Source organism: Triticum aestivum, chromosome 7D (genome assembly GCF_018294505.1).
Source record: "Triticum aestivum cultivar Chinese Spring chromosome 7D, IWGSC CS RefSeq v2.1, whole genome shotgun sequence".
In the NCBI taxonomy this organism is placed as follows: domain Eukaryota; kingdom Viridiplantae; phylum Streptophyta; class Magnoliopsida; order Poales; family Poaceae; genus Triticum; species Triticum aestivum.
This window is the reverse complement of record NC_057814.1, coordinates 252,626,956-252,643,918: the sequence shown is the minus strand read 5'-3', so window position 1 is coordinate 252,643,918 and position 16,963 is coordinate 252,626,956. Positions and strand designations below refer to the sequence as shown.

General features: G+C 46.8%; 2 protein-coding genes across 2 annotated transcripts; both read right to left on the bottom strand.

Moving 5' to 3' along the window:
- Positions 1–1,172: 1,172 nt before the first annotated feature.
- On the bottom strand, positions 1,173–4,657 carry LOC123166839 (biotin synthase, mitochondrial). The gene is made up of 6 exons (XM_044584645.1): positions 4,329–4,657; positions 2,665–2,844; positions 2,408–2,514; positions 2,047–2,252; positions 1,796–1,935; positions 1,173–1,617 (listed from the first exon to the last, which is right to left on the bottom strand). The coding sequence occupies exons 1-6, from the start codon at positions 4,530–4,532 to the stop codon at positions 1,312–1,314; spliced, it is 1,143 nt and encodes a 380-aa protein (XP_044440580.1). The 5' UTR covers positions 4,533–4,657; the 3' UTR covers positions 1,173–1,311.
- A 5,921-nt stretch (positions 4,658–10,578) lies between these two features.
- On the bottom strand, positions 10,579–14,824 carry LOC123168493 (PTI1-like tyrosine-protein kinase 3). Its single transcript, XM_044586378.1, has 9 exons — positions 14,526–14,824; positions 14,309–14,439; positions 13,138–13,373; positions 12,912–13,038; positions 12,498–12,771; positions 12,113–12,245; positions 11,608–11,694; positions 10,975–11,163; positions 10,579–10,872 (listed from the first exon to the last, which is right to left on the bottom strand). The coding sequence occupies exons 2-8, from the start codon at positions 14,394–14,396 to the stop codon at positions 11,023–11,025; spliced, it is 1,086 nt and encodes a 361-aa protein (XP_044442313.1). The 5' UTR covers positions 14,397–14,439; positions 14,526–14,824; the 3' UTR covers positions 10,579–10,872; positions 10,975–11,022.
- Positions 14,825–16,963: the final 2,139 nt, after the last annotated feature.

Sequence of the window (16,963 nt, the reverse complement as noted above, 5' to 3'; positions counted from 1 at the left end):
CACTGCTTGCTTTGCAACTGGGGCCAAGTTACAAAGGTTGAAGATGGTTGCACGCCATTAGATCAAAATCAAATCTGACGACTACCAAGGCGGTCGACGCGCGCAGCTTCATCCGCTGATGAACAGTAGCATTTTCTTATTCTTTTCACAAAGTTTTCTTTGAATGTTGATTCTTTCCAAGGGCTAGGAGATACGTGGCCGTTTGAGGCCGAGTTACAGCGTGAGCGGCACATCCCGGCTCAGGAAATTGCCGTCGGTCTCTTGGGTATGCCCTGAGAGTTTGAATGGCACCAACCTCCAGTGAATATTGTGGGCCAAATTCATTTGAAATAAACATACGGAGCAGATACAAATGGAGAATTACATCACATATCTCGAGAAACCTTGACGGCGTGGAGTTCGAGTGCATCTGATCCTGGGCACTGAAACAAATTCTCGAGAAACAATGATTTACTCTACTAATAAATCCGCCTATCTCCGACAATTCTTTGGTTCTTATTCCAGGGCAAACTTCCCAATCCTTTGGAGTTCAAAAAAAGGTGCAGCCCAAATGCAAGTTCTTTCTTCGGCTTTGGATTCATGAAAGGATCTTCACAAGTGATAATCTTGCCAAGCGAGGTAGTATTCCCCATGAGCCCCTTTGCCGTTTATGCGACCAGGAGCATGAAACTGCCTCCTCTTGCTCAACCGTCCCTATGCCCGTGGCTTCCGGCACCTCATGAATGACTGGCTAGACTCGAATGTGTTCACTGCTGTGGCCCTCGTGGCTGCGTCGCCGGAGCAATGGTGGAAACAATTTCCACGGCTCTGGAGGCGCACGACCGCAGCTATCTATGCTTGCTGGAACACTGGAAAGAACGGAACCGTCGAGTTTTTCAGGACGCCACTCAACACGAAGATCGATTTTGTAGATGATCAAGCAAGAGCGCCAGCTCCCTGCCTGTAGCTCTCAATGGTTGAAATGCTTGGAGAAAATGAGCCAGACACGGATCATGACTGATATCCACCCCTATGGTGGTCTCTCTGTATTCTTCTTTTTCTCTTCTTTATCTTGTGCTACAAGCTCTGTAACCTGAACTATGTCCCTCTTCTACGTGTGCCGCACCGTCAAGATTATATATGTAGCAACCTGACTGAAAATAACATTGCACGACCACGTCCCAGGAACGCGATGAAGAGAACCCCCTATTTTTATTTCGATGAATCTGAAGTTACTAAGAAATATCATGATCTCTACAGTACAAAGCTCTAGGTGGAGATAATGGTGCCAGTTTTGCACCGGATGTGGTCTCGAGAATCTATACCGACATTTTACATCGAAGCGGCTTGCTCACATCTCTCCATGGGTGCTGCTACCGTGGCCTCTTCATCGCCGAAGTTTGGAGCCTTGGGAATCAGGCCAAGGATCTTGAACATTGCCTGGTCCGCATCAAAGTCATTGTTCGCAGTTGTCAGGAGCTTTTCACCGGCGAAGATCGAGTTGGCCCCAGCGAGAAAGCAGAGAGCTTGTTCTGGCATGGAGAACCGTACTCTCCCTGCCGAAAGTCTCACCATTGCCTTTGGCATCACAATCCGTGCGCTGGCAATCATGCGGATCATTTCCCATATCTCTACAGGCTGGTAATGCGCATTAGTTAGCAAAAGCAATTATTACAAATAAATCAGCATATAATCTTAGCGTGAAGCTGGTTATATTCTGTATATCGTACCCAATTGACAACTGAGGTTATCCAAGCCTGTTTTACGATAACTTTCGACATCTTAACCTACAAGAAAATAATCAACAGTAACATACCTTCTGATCCTGAAGAGGCGTGCCTTTGACAGCAATCAATGCATTGATAGGAACGCTCTCTGGGTGTGTCGGCAAAGTGGCCAGTGTATGCAACAGCCCTACACGGTCTTCCTCCGCCTCTCCAAGACCAATAATTCCACCTGCAAACAGGAAACAGTACATCAAGTTATTTCATTAATAAAGAGGCAAAGACACATATATAGGAATCACACGATGGAAGTTATAATTATCAGTGATTTAAGCACAATAACCTGAGCAGACGCTTATTCCAGCTTCACGGACATGCTGAAGAGTCTGTAATCTATCATCGTACGATCTTGTAGAAATAATGTTGGGGTAATATTCTCTTGATGTATCTAGGTTATGATTATAAGCTGTAAGTCCAGCCTTCTTGAGTTCTTCAGCTTGTTGTTTCTCTAGCATGCCCAGGGTGCAACAGACCTCCATGCCCATACCTCTGCACAGATATTTATCAAATGTATATTGCATTCTAAAAATAGAATATGATAAAGAAAAATTGCATTTTTCCTAATATTTCCTCAAACGCTATGCATTGTGATCAAAATATGTTATACACACTAATTCTACCATGTTAGCTTTTTCGATAAATACCTTATGTCCTTGACATATTCAAGAATCTGGTTGAAATTTGTTTTCCTGCCAATTGTCTCTCTCCATGCGGCTCCCATGCAAAATCGGGTGCTCCCAGCCTCCTTTGCCTAAGAGGTAATAGGACAGAAGAAGGAACACGACGATTAAGTATCTATGTGGGCCGGCCAATGTTTCCATGAACCATAAACTGAAGTGTGCAGTCATCCTTAACCCCCCCCCCCCCCCCCCCCCAAAGGAAATTGTTACACGAACAGTACCTTTTTTGCTGCTTCTAGGACGGCATCTTTCTTCATTAATTTTTCGGCCTTCAATCCAGTGCTGTATCTTGAAGACTGTGGGCAGTATGAACAATCTTCACTGCACCCACCAGTTTTTATTGAAAGAAGTGTGCATTGCTGCACTTCTCTAAATTTATGGACATTCCTATGGACCTGAGCCTACAAAAGATGACAGTATTATCTGATTAAATTTGAAGACAAGGTAACTAAGATTTTGTTTCCCCCTTTTACGAGAAACAAAGTTAATAAATCTTCCTTAGGATGAAATGACATTACAGGAAAATGTGGTGAATGTGCTGAACAGAACAATGAATGAGTGGAATGATCATCCTGCATGTCTCTTTTGTACATAACTACATATAATCAACACAGAGGCACCAAGCTTACGAATTCATATGGTGCAAACAATGCTTACAAGCTGTGACGCACCAAGTTGATCAGAACCATTACAGTTTTACATCAAATAAATAATGTAGTTATTACCTAACACCTTGACTTGTGCATTAGTCATGCTAAATTTGTTACTGATTTCCATCTACAATCAAATAGTGGACAATTGAGGATTTATGAAAAAGATTTCCATGTACATAGCATATGACCTTCGGTACCTCATAAACCCATTCCCACCACATAAATCCTCCTAAAGATGATACTTTCGATAGTCTTGAATCCCAAGCATCCAAACACTCTGTACATAAAATCCTTGATGCAAATTTCCAGATTATACTCCCTAAATGTCCTTGAGTACAGTATACACCTTACAAAGTAACTAAATAGATTATCCTTATGACAAAATTATCCTTACATCTACAATCCATATGAACACGCCAATGAGAAGATAATTTCCTGGAAGCCAGAACTATCCTTACGGCAAAATTTCCCAGGAAGACGTTATGCACTATTCGATTTGAATTCTTCTCTGGGAATTAAGTTGTAGAATTCTGAAACTGGTAGATAACGAGAAAGAAAGTTGCCACCTACCACTGGCAACACCAAACCATTAACAAGGCCCCAAAAAAACTTTATCAATGCTACTTAGTAATGTTCTTTGTGTCAATCGCCACTTTTAACTGTTCAGCAGTCATGACCGAGAATATCTCGCATGCTAATATCGGATGTCAAATATCAAATCCCACTCGACTTGACACCACTGTCAATGATGGGGACTCTCCACTACTAAAAGGCTCCGAAGTGAAAAGGTTGAAGCTAATTTCCACCATGCCGACTGCAATGTTCGGTGGCAGATTAACACTATTTAACTAATAATTCCAAGTGGTGTTAGCTGGACATGGATGTGGGTGTTAAATAAATGGGCCAGCGGGTGCTAGCAGCCTCTAGCATAGTATCTATATTACTCCCAATAAGAGTAAATTTCATAATCATGGTTTGCCAATCAGAAAGAGTCACTACACCATAGGCAATACCTCTGCGTGCACTCCCCAAGCTCCTCCAAGCAAACTAACCCCAAAATGAGCCACACTGTCACTCGCAACACGAACGTCTAAAGGATAAGCAGCCCAAGTGGAGAACCTTGGCAGCAAATCTAAGCCGAGAGCCGAGAGCACGAGAGCACTAGGAAATTGGGGACATTACCCAACTTGGAACGGAACGCAGACGGAAAAGGGGGATGAGAGAGTATGTACCCCGTGGAAGAGGAGGTCGAGGAGCGGGGAGTCGTAGATGGCCTGGATCTCGGGGCGGGTCCAGTCGTTCCTGGGCCCGTCCCGCACCGCCCGCTCCGCCTCCGCCGCGGCCGCCGATACCGATGAGAAGGGCGCGGCGCTAACGGCGGAGGCGAGGGGGGGCCGGACGCGGGAGCGGAGGCTGCGCGCGAGCAGCAACATCATGGCCGGCTCGGCGAGCAAAGCTGGCCGGAACGGAGCCGCTGCTACACTGGGCGATACTGCCGAGGGAGTTGTGTTGGAAAGCGAGAGTGCGATTTTGCTCCTTTAGCTGTTTACCGTGTTCCCGCGAGCATAGCGCATTTAGCTATGACTAGCTCAAGAGCATGTCGACTTCCTTCCCTAACTCACGGCTAGAGCAAACTCTCCTCTCCAAACTTCATCGGTGAGTCTATGAATTCGCTTCGTCTTTGCCCACCGCTCTGGCTGCCGGTCATGAAGAGAGAAATTTTGATGCCTTCGCTCCGACTAGTAGTTTAGGTTAGGGTTTTTAGTCCTCGCGGTGTCGCGCTTACCAAAAAAGGGTTTCTCCCGATTTATATTATAAAGCAATGATCACCGATACAGACAATGAAAACCACACCAGACCACACCACACCACCACACAACACACCCAAGGTCGGATACAGCAAGTACATGAACAGCCATAACGCCCCAACACTCCAAGCATACAACAAATGAGCAATAAGGACAGAGCTTGAAGTAGTCGGAGTAGTCCGCCATGACAAACTGTCACGGAGAGACGAGCCTGAGCTCGACGAATGTAGGCCTCCAAGACGGCGCCTTCAAGAAGGGGAACGACACTGGAGCACCGTCGCCGCCGGATCCAAAGGATCATGGCTTTCACCTGGATCATTCGAAGGGGGAGAGTAGCCACGACAACGCCTTCAGGAAGGAGACAACGCCCAAGGACGCCGCCACCATCGGCCCGACCGAAGCCGAGCAGGGGATCGCCCCTGGCACGCACGCTCCACCTTTGAAACGCCACCGCTCGCCGAAGCACCTGCCGCCACGCCGCCCCAAGCGGCCATAGCAACCAGCCCACACCTGAGTCGCGCACCTCGCCCACAAGCAGCGTGACTACCATCACCAAGGCCGCTGCCCCGACATCCATGACCCCTCCGCAACCAAAACGATGCTAATGGACGTAACCGACTGATGAGAGGTAAAATGGACTCCCTTCACCCCAAAATGAACCCTTGGCAGGAAGACGACCCAGCCGGCCAGATCCAGGTAGGGGAGAGGGTTGCTAGCAGCCGCGGGCCTCGACCTCTCTGCAGGTACCGGCCTCGTCCTTGCTGTAGCCAGTGGCCTCGTCCTCGCCGCAGCCACCGCATCGCGCCATCGGGGACATGGACCAGGAGGCCTCTGCCTCCCTCCTGGGTGCGCCCCACCACCACCGGCCGGCCAACGGCACCCACCGAGCCGCCGACGTCCACCAACAGGCCGCCATCGTCCGCCACAACCACCAGCCGAGCAGCAGGCGAGAGAGGGTCGACCACCACAGTCACGGTACCACCCCACCAGTCGGAAGACGAGGCATGGGTCGCCGCCCATGACCAGCGCCGCCCCGGCCCCGCGCCACCCGGAGGGCCAGATCTGGCAGAGCCGCAAACAAAACCGGCCCCCAGGCGCGCACCTCCAGCACGCCGCCCGCCACGCCACCGCGCTGCCGCGCCCGCCGCTAGCGCGACACCCTGGCCCAGCCGCCTAGGCCCGTACCGAGCCCGTCGAGCGAAGGGGTGAGATCTCCCCACCGCCGCCGACTAGGCTTCGCCTGGCCGCGCCCTCTGGCGATGGCGAGGTGGAGGAGGAGAAGGCGGGGGACCCCCGCCGGCGGGGCTAGGGTTTCCTCCCGAGCGTGAGCGGGGCGACCCGGGAGGAGGGAGGAAAGCAAGACCAAGTTACAATTTTAAGCTGTTGTAGGTGCCGCACTTGGGCGAATGTCGATGCTTCTTCTTCAAATCTTACAGGCTTTGATTCACCTCGAGTTTGTCCGTCTGGACATAGTCGAAGGAGCTCTGGCGTAGATTCCTGAGCAGTGAAGTTAGAGTTTCTCATCATGTGGCGAGATTTGGTGTCAGGTGCTTCAGATGATCAGATCTATGCAAGAGCTCAATGGCGACGACTGCGGCTCTAGGGCACTGGTCCTACCAAGATCAATCCGGCTCCGGTAGGAAAGCGGTGACAGTATTGACAATGCCGCGGAGGCAACTCATTTCTAGTGGCAGTGGTGTTCGTTCGGTGGTCTCGGGATCTTGATGTATTTTCTAGAGTAAAGTGTGAAGGAAATATGCCCTAGAGGCAATAATAAAGTTGTTATATTATATTTCCTTATTCATAATAAATGTTTATTATTCATGCTAGAATTGTATTGACCGGAAACCTTAATACATGTGTGAATACATAGACAAAACACTGAGTCCCTAGTGAGCCTCTACTTGACTAGCTCGTTGATCAAAGATGGTTAAGGTTTCCTAACCATGGACATGAGTTGCCATTTGATAATGGGATCACATCATTAGGAGAATGATGTGATGGATAAGTCACATCGGTTAGCTTAGCATGTTGATCGTTCAGTTTTATTGCTATTGCTTTCATGTATGTCAAATACATATTCCTTTGACTATGAGATCATGCAACTACCGGATACCGGAGGAATGCCTTGTGTGCTATCAAACGTCACAACGTAGCTGTGTGATTATAAAGATGCTCTACAGGTATCTCTGAAGGTGTCTTCTTGGGTTGGCGTGAATCGAGATTAGGATTTTGTATTATATGAGTTATGTGATTTGGTGACCGAATGTTGTTCGGAGTCCCGGATGAGATCATGGACATGACGAGGAGTCTCGAAATGGTTGGGAGATAAAAATTGATATATAGGACGATGGTATTCGGACATCGGAAGTGTTCCGGAGGGTACCGGGTACATATTGGGTCACCGGAAGGGGTTCCGGGCACCCCCGACAAAAGATATGGGCCTTATGGGCCAAGAGGGAAAACGCACCAGCCACAAAGGGGGATGGTGCGCCCCCCCCCCCCACATATGGGCTGACAAAATTGGAGTAGAAAAGGGGAAGGAGGAAAGGAAAAAAGGAATAGGATTCCCCCTTCCCCTCTTCCCTTCCTACTCCGAATAGGAATAGGAAAGGGGGAGGCCGAATTGGGAGGACCCCAAGTAGGATTCCTCCTACTTGGGACGCCCCCTTGGCTGCCTATCCTCCCCTCCAACCTATATATATATGTGGGGAGGCACCGCTAGAACACACATCAACAGTTGTTAGCCGTGTGCGGCGCCCCCTCCATAGTTTACGCCTCCGGTCATATTCACGTAGTGCTTAGGCGAAGCCCTACGCGGATCACTTCACCATCACCGTCACCACGTCATCGTGCTGACGGAACTCTCCCTCGACACTTTGCTGGATCAAGAGTTCGAGGGACGTCATCAAGCTGAACGTGTCTAGAACTCGGAGGTGCCGTACGTTCGGTGCTTGATCGGTCGGAACGAGAAGAAGTTCGACTACATCAACCGCGTTGTCAAACGCTTCCGCTTTCGGTCTACGAGGGTACGTGGACACACTCTCCCCCTCTCGTTGTTATGCATCTCCTAGATAGATCTTGCGTGAGCGTATAATTGTTTTTGAAAGTGCATGCTACGTTTCCCAACAAAGTGCATTGTAGGTCCCCAAACTATTTGAGGGGTGTCATGTAGGTCCTCGAACTATGAAAACCATTATTCGGGTTCTCAAAGTGCAATAAGTGTGTCGTTCAGGTCCAAAATCAGTGAAAACACTAAAGTAGTCTGAGAACCATATTTTACCTAGCATGCCACACTTACTGTAGTTCGAGGACCTGGATGACAGTTTTCATTGTTTGAGAACCTACATGATACCTTTGAAATAGTTCAAGGACCTACTATGCACTTCGCTCTATTTTCTATTATGTTTGAAATTTGTTGTACTTCCGCTGAACTTTTGTAATAGATTTGATCATTTTCGAAGAAAAGCATCTCCAATAGGTGACCCCTGTAATAGGGCCAAGAAAAAGTTGGTTGAAGCATTTGCAACACCCGAAACATTTTACAACACTAAAGACCTCCCACTACAATAGATGGCCTAATTTTTTTGAAAGCATATTGCACAGATCAATTCAAACAAACACCCAAACATTGCATAGATTTAAACCCTAAACATAAAAGTTCACCATACTACTTGATCTAACATAAAAGATCACTACTACTCTACTCGTCTGACACATAGTGGATGTCGATCGAGTTCCAATAGGCCAGGGTCTCCTCTTGATCAGAGGTGAACTCCTCCTCCTTCGATGAAAGGTTGATCACCATCGATGGGCCAGCCTCGTCCTCCTTCTTCACCGCCTTCTTCATCTCGTGGTCTCGCTTCCAGAAGAACTCCATCATGTATTGGACATACTGCGAGTTCTCCCTCGCGAACCTCGCCATGGCCTCCACATCATTCTCGCCGGGAACAATGTAGATGAACTCCGCATTGCTCTTCTCCTCCTCCTCCTCCTCATTGACCGGCATAATGTTCACTGGCGGACCGATGAACTCTGCATCCTCTCGGGTTGTGATCTCCAAGAAGTTGAGCTCCTCTCGCGGCCGGCCGAACCGCCAACTGACGATCTCGTAGGCTCACGTCGTGATGCCCGCCGTCTTGAACATGTCGAGCCAGTAGCGGCGGTCGTCGCATTGGAACTCGACACCAGTGGCCAGAGCCACCCTCTTGAAGCTGGTATTGCTCTTGACTTGAGCTTCGGCGACATTGAGGCGTCGCGAGTATGGCGACGGTGCGACAATGAGGGCGAGGACAAAACGACAACGGCGTGGAGGTGGGGCGGCGACGGGTGGCGGCGGGCGATGACCGAATCGAGCGTGCCGCTGCGGAGGTGGTGTGGTGAAATGGAGGTTGCATGGTGGCGGATTTGATCGGCGCAGCGGGCGGCGACGAAGATGCTAAACAGATCCCGCGACGGATGCGGCATCCGGCGGGGTGCAGATTTAGCCGATTGGGTGGTGTTGACGCGGTGGTGGTGCGGCTGCAAATTTGTTTTACTCCAGCCGCCCAGATGTTGCATATTTGTAACACTTGGTGCCCTATTTTCGTGGTGCTGCAAATTAAAAGCAATCTTTTTGCATACAAGGCAAAGCACTTTTTTGTCGCAAAAAGTGGTTGTGCCTTATTATTAGGTACCTATTGGAGATGCTGGGGCATCATTACTCTTATAAAAGATGCTGGAGTTGGTTGTGCCTTATTATTGGGTACCTATTGGAGACGTTGGGGCATCATTACTCTTGTAAAAGATGCTGGAGTGCCCGCCTCCTGGGCGCCTCCACGGGCGAGACTGTCCTTTGCCCCGTCCATTGCCCGATGGCGTGCCGTGGGGGCCTCTCGGGGGCTCTTCGTGTCGTGTGACCTACCGGACAGTACGCACCCGGGCGCCCATCTCAAGGGTCCATGACAGGTGGACCGTGTGCTCAGCCAGAGCCACCATCATGGGGTGATTTTGGCTGCCTCACACGCGGCATCTTGCACATTGTCCCGTGCACGAAGGAGAGGCAGGACCCGCCTGTCGGCATCCTCGCCCCGCGCCGGGCTAGTTCGGCTGCGACAGGAGGGGCATGCGTCGCGCCTGCTGACGCGCAGGGCTCCCTCTGCCGGGTTGGTTCGCTCGCGCTAGCCCGGTGCCTGCCCCCACCCCACCCTCGCGTTTTTATTTCCATGCGCACTCAACACATACACTAGTGCGCGACTGATGTGCCAGGCAGAGTATATGTTAGCAACATGGAGCATACGTTGCATGTGCGTGAAGTACATGTTGCACTTCACGAGGAGTACAAATTGCACCAGAGTACATGTTTTTCACTTTCACCGCGTCTGAAGTACATGTTGGCGACAGATCGTCTATGTTTACAATCCATCAGGCAAAAAGAACATGCAAAAAGAACTGTGTATGGCAGGCAACTACAAATTACCAGACCAAAACAACACCAGCCGTGAGATGCGCAGGCCTATTCAATGCCTGAAGGAAGTACAGTGTTTTGGAAACAAACCTGCTAATAATTTACCAAATTCTCACCAAGAAAAATTTCTGACTACTAAGACTTATTTTTTTCGGGATTCTGACTACTAAGACTAGTTATTATAAGTTAACATAGGCAAGAAAAGCTTACTGAAGTGAACATTCCATGGGCAGAGAATCTAAACTCTATTAAAAAAAACTCAACAAACATGCATTAGCACCTGTGGCATTTTAAAACACTAGAATACAAACTCAAAGAATTAAGGCATTATTAACCACTGAGATCGAAGTATGAGCAACCCAATTACAAGGTGAAAGGAAGCATCAAGTACTGCCTGAAGAACACAGAACACAGAACAAACAAAACAAGTATAGGAGTGAAAAGGACACAAAAAAACCAATTAGCTGCAGTAGTCCTCGATGACCACAAGAAATATGGGCAAGCAGTACCTGCCAGGGCAACCTACAGGGTGATCCATAAGATTGGGTTATTATATTTCTCTGATATACAACCTGATCAAGACAACATATAAACAGGTGGAAAAGTTGCATCAAAATGACGTACCGAGGAAAATTGGTATTACTTTACATGAATCTCGAATTGCACATGTTGTCAAGTATCTGAAGGTGTGTCTGGAGCTCCCGGTGGCTGCTGTGGTTTATTTATAAGGGGAGACAATGCTTTGACTACAATGCTCATGCTGGGTCTGAACTCAGACTCGTATTGCACACAGAGAGCTGCCACTGCCGCAAGCTGCACAGATAGCAAATAAAACAACGGTTGATATGCTAGAATTTCACAAATCTAGTTCAAGCAATGCAAATTTTCCCTAGCAATTCATAGCAACTTGAAGATTGTTAAAAGCTGAGAAATGTCCATCCATTCCTAAAAGAAAGAAAAACTAGAGCTAGCAATGCAGTTTTTCCCTAGCAACACAAAGTAACTTTAAGAATATTTGAGCAAAGCTGAGAAATGCCCGTCCATCCACTTCCTAAATAAAACCATCTTTGGATGTATTAAGCATGTACATAGTGTTGTTCTCATCAGGTCGCAGCCATTTTGAGTGGCTTTGTAATTGTTGGCCATCTATAACTTTCCTTTTTAGCACAAAATGATACACATATAGATGTGTACTAAAAATGGTGCTTCACAAGCGCATATCGGCATATGCATTAGGGAGGAGGGAGGAAGATATACCTTGGCAACTCCTTTTGGAGGGTACTCTCCATTTAATCTTGGATCAATACATTGTTTTACCTTGTCCTCACCAAGCCTTGGTGTTGCCTGGTTTGAAGATGAATAACAAATCAGTCTATAAATTAAACCTAGAAATTACTACATCCGGCTACCTTTTCTGGTAGAGAATTGCAAAAATCTTTACTGACGTGCCAAACAACAAAGTTATCCAGATATGTACAGAACTGCTTACGCATAATCCAGAACAAATATGTTATATGGAATTATAGAAGCATGCATTATTGCATCTAGTGCCAGAAAACACAAGGGGTTTGAAGTTGAACATTACATCTTATGTACTGTGAAAATGGGGCTGTTAGCCTCAGCCTTATTAAGTCTATTATAGCCTCTATAAATCGAACCCCATCAGGACAACACCACAGACAAAGAAATGACAGCTCTTCCCCTTTGAAGGCAGAATCTTGTTGAATAATAGGGTGAACAAAAGAAGTGAATGTATACATACCCATGTAACAAGACTCTGCTGTCCCCTTGGCATCGTGTGATCTACTGGTTTCCTTCCAGTTAGGAGCTCCAAAAGAACAACGCCAAAGCTATACACATCACTTTTTTGCGTCAGTTGGCCTGTCATGGCATACCTGCATGGCATAGGACACCTCTTATATGTTGGAATCAGGTGAATACTATAGTTTGCCATATCTATTCAGTGCCTAAATATTAAGTGTTAAAGAAACTTCAGTTGCAAAACACAAAACTGAAGTTCACTAGAATCCTTTCTTACTGCGATGGTTTGGTGAAACCCCCAGCAGATTATTACTCAGGACCACAATCAAAAATATATTATACAGAACTATGGAAAATATTTCAGATATATGAGTTGAAATAATTACTCGGGAGCATGATATCCAAAGGTTCCAAGCACACGAGTAGAATGTAGACGAGCAGCCATATCTGGCGATTGATTTGAAAGGTTGAAATCTGCAATTTTAGCTTTGTAGTCCTCAAATAAAAGTACATTGCTCGACCGTATGTCCCGATGGACTACAGAAGGCTGGACCTTCTCGTGAAGATACTCAAGCCCTTTTGCAGCATCAACAGCAATGTTGATCCTTTGCATCCAGTCAAGTGCTGGGCCAGGCTGTGCACCAGCAACACCCTTTCTCCCTGTTGAAAGAGCAAAATTTCAAAAAGAATACGCACAATGTTATATATGTGTAGCTTTGATGGCAGGATGCATGGAATGGACATATATAAAACCTTGAATTTGCTTAATGGTAACTCTTATGTGTATGCTAGATAAATACCATGCAAAATATCATGCAGAGAACCCATAGTAGCAAATTCGTAGGCCAGTAAGTGTTGATCTCCTTCCAGACAGTACCCAAGCATGTCAACAAAATGTTCATGTTTTAATCTAGAAATAACGGAGACCTATATCCAAAGAAGGAAAAGGCCCATAACAATTGGTCAATAAAATTTGTAGATAACTTAGAATACATATGCAGATAGCTATATACCTGGCAACCATACCTGTGCGATAAATTCATTGTCAGGTTCAGGGTCAGCTGAAGTATCAAGCTTTTTCACAGCCACATGTGTCCCGTTCTCTAGAACAGCATAATACACCCTTCCATATGAACCCTCACCAACCAAAGCTTTTGACCCAAAATCATCCGTCTTTTCTTTCAGTTCATCAAATGACAATTCAGGTACTTCAATGGAGGGAGGTGCTTTTCCCTGATCACCAACTTGAGTAAAACCATTACCTGAAGCCCATATGTTAAAACGGATATGGTGTCAGCAGCAGAGACATAGAACGCAGAGATATTATGCAGAATGCGTTGATATATGATACGGAGTATCACCTACGCTTGACAAAAAGATATATGATATCACCTACTCCTTCCTTCCATAACTATCATGAACTACAGGATAACTGAACTTTGCAATAGTTCAACTGAATAACTGAATCAGCAAAAACCATCAGCTGATCAATGCCGTTCAGCTGTACCAGACAAGTTTCCTCGAAGACCTCGAATAAATAGACTGTCATGTTGGTCACCAAAAAAGACGGTCTAATTGGTAGTTACAGATAGCCCCGGAGGAAGGAACTTCAAACTTGACGTTGATGAATGAATAATTGTATTAGTTAGACTAGTCTAGACTATGTGACAGTACAGTTTGGCTGTTTCAGTCAACTATCTGCTATATACAGCTAGCAATGCATGTACCCAACAAAGTTGTGCATCGCTATATTATACTCCCTCCGTCCGGAATTACTTGTCGCAGAAATGAATGTCTAAACGTATTTTTAGTTCTAGATTCATCCATTTCTATCCATTTGTGCGACAAGTAATTCGGGGCGGAGGGAGTTACTGAATAAAACTGGTTTTTCCATCATAATGGTAGGAGGGAAATAAAGTTCCAATTGGTCAATAACCCCAAAACCGATTGCAAGTGAGACAAGTATGCCCATTGCACTGGAAATGGTACTCTCATCTAATACAAAGCTCTATCAACCAGCAGGGGTGAATTACGGGCAGTCCTTTGTTATCAATTCCTAATAGTACAAACTGCCATTTGCACTAGTCGTGTAAAAAATGCCAACTGAACATGGACAAGGGTAGAAACATGATGTATCAGTCTGTCGGAAACTCATTTATATGTTCAGATTCTAGAAGCAGGGCATGCTCAAACGTACCATTTGCCCGTTCAGGACTGTTGGGAAACTCATCCCCGTTTTCCTGATACGGTGTGTCAACATGTGCGCAGCAAAACCACCGCCGCATAATGACCAATCGATCGACTTCTCCTTTTGCTCACTTCTTGTCCCTGGAACCAGATTTGACATCAGCACAAACGGTCAGGCCAATACACGGCGGAGGCATACACGAATGACGGGGTCAGGGAAGCCTCACCTCAGCTGCCGGCGGCGGCGCAGCGAAGCAAGAACCAGACGGAGGATGGGGGCGCGGATGGTCTTGGGGAGAGGAAGAGCCCCTTAGCTGAGCTATCTGCCTGTCTGGGACGGCGGCGAAGAGGGAAAGGGAATGGGACGGGGAAGGGAAGAGAAGCGGGACGGGGGAGGTGGTGTCGATGATGATGGCAAGGGAGTACCGGCTTGGATTTCTTTAAAGCCAAAACGAGTTTTCCGTCTGTAATCCTCCTGTCGTCGGTCGCCGCCGATTTTATTCCAGCTCGGCTCCTCCTGCTTTCCAGCTCGCCGCCGTCCGGATTGATTTTGCCTAACGTGTTTGGTGATCATCATTTAATTGATTTAACTGGCTCATCATTGCTGTCGACTGATTGTCTCGGCTTTGGATTTGGTTGCGTGGCGGTTGGCGCTGATTCTGCACTTGGCCAGATACCACTGGTATACAGTCAGCTCCCAGACAAAATTTCGGTGTTCTTGTTGGGGGTAGGAATCAAATAATGGGATCGCCGTCCTTTGGCAACACAATCATCTAACTGAATTAGTCACCACCCACATCATCATAAAAAATATTATCAACGCCCCAAATTACTTGTCATTTATCTAGATATACTAGTGTTAGGTATATCCGTATCTAGACAAATTTAACACAAGTAATTTTAGAACGGAGCGAGTATTCATTAAACCAGTAACCACAATTTATGATCACAAGATTTAGACCCATCTTCACATTGGATGGATAAAAATATGATTATCAAAAATTCAATTCTTATATCCTATAAAAAAAATATTCTTGATCTATGAGAGTATTCTCCTATATATTTTTTAATTTAAGTGTAGTCTTGTGCGTACTCTCGCAAAAAAAAAGTCTCGTTCTGCATAGAGAGCAGATAGATTGAGGAAGATAACCATGGAACCTAAATATGGATAGCTATTAAGAAATAATTACTTGCCATGTTAAACATCGCGTCTTTAGATTGACATATTTTGACGGCCGAGATCAACATCTTTGGTGATAAACACATGAGTGAAGGATGGATTTGGTTCTCCACTCTTCGTGCTTTTACAGGGTATATGATGGCTGAGATCAGTCAAGTGTTTTAGTGCTATAAACACATGTGGTGCTAAACACGGGAGCGGCGTGGACATGGGTAGGGTGGATTTGGTTCACCGCTTTGATTTTATAGGGGTATATAGTAGAAGATATCGAGACATCGTATCGTCCATCTCATCACATAACATCACATGCGTCGCTCTAGAGGACCACGTCACAGGCGACCTAGCCGCCACCCCCGTTCCTCTCCTCCACCATCTCCAGTCTCCTCACTGTTGTCGGATTAGACCGATGGACAACGCCCGTTTTGATATATGATGTTTGCAGGGTGAGTTCCCTCCCATGGAGTCACGTTGCGGCCCTGACCGACGTAAACCGCTTGGGAGTAGTGTTGTAGGTGGTGGCTTACCTTGTCGTCGTGACAGGGGAGTCCGACGCGGCTGGCAACCCATAGCCCGGCTGGATTGATGGGAGTCAAGCAGAGAGTGGTGGATAGACTACTAAAACTAGAGGTCTACTCCATTTGTATATTGAACCTAGATTTTAAATTAGCTAGAGGTTGAATACAACATGTTTTTAGGAAAGCCTTCATGGCGAGTTTTATATCATATGAAATAAGGATAGATCCACGTTTCCGGCGAATGAACCCGAGCTATATGTGACGCCCCCGATTCAATCGTACACTAATCATGCACGCAAATGTGTACGATCAAGATCAGGGACTCACGGGAAGATATCACAACACAACTCTACAACATAAATAAGTCATACAAGCATCATAATACAAGCCAGGGGCCTCGAGGGCTCAAATACAAGTGCTCGATCATAGACGAGTCAGCAGAAGCAACAATATCTGAGTACAGACATAAGTTAAACAAGTTTGCCTTAGGAAGGCTAGCACAAACTGGGATACAGATCGAAAGAGGCGCAGGCCTCCTACCTGGGATCCTCCTAAACTACTCCTGGTCGTCGTCAGCGGGCTGGACGTAGTAGTAGGCACCTCCGGTGTAGTAGGAGTCGTCGTCGACGGTGGCGTCTGGCTCCTGGGCTCCAGCATCTGGTTGCGACAACCAGGTAGAAAGGAAAGGGGGAAAAGAGGGAGAAAAGCAACCGTGAGTACTCATCCAAAGTACTCGCAAGCATGGAGCTACACTACATATGCATGGGTATATGTGTAAAGGGCCATATCGGTGGACTGAACTGCAGAATGCCAGAATAAGAGGGGGATAGCTAATCCTGTCGAAGACTACGCTTCAGGCCACCTCCATCTTGCAGCATGTAGAAGAGAGTAGATGGTAAGTTCACCAAGTAGCATCGCATAGCATAAACCTACCCGGCGATCCCCTCCTCGTCGCCCTGTTAGAGAGCGA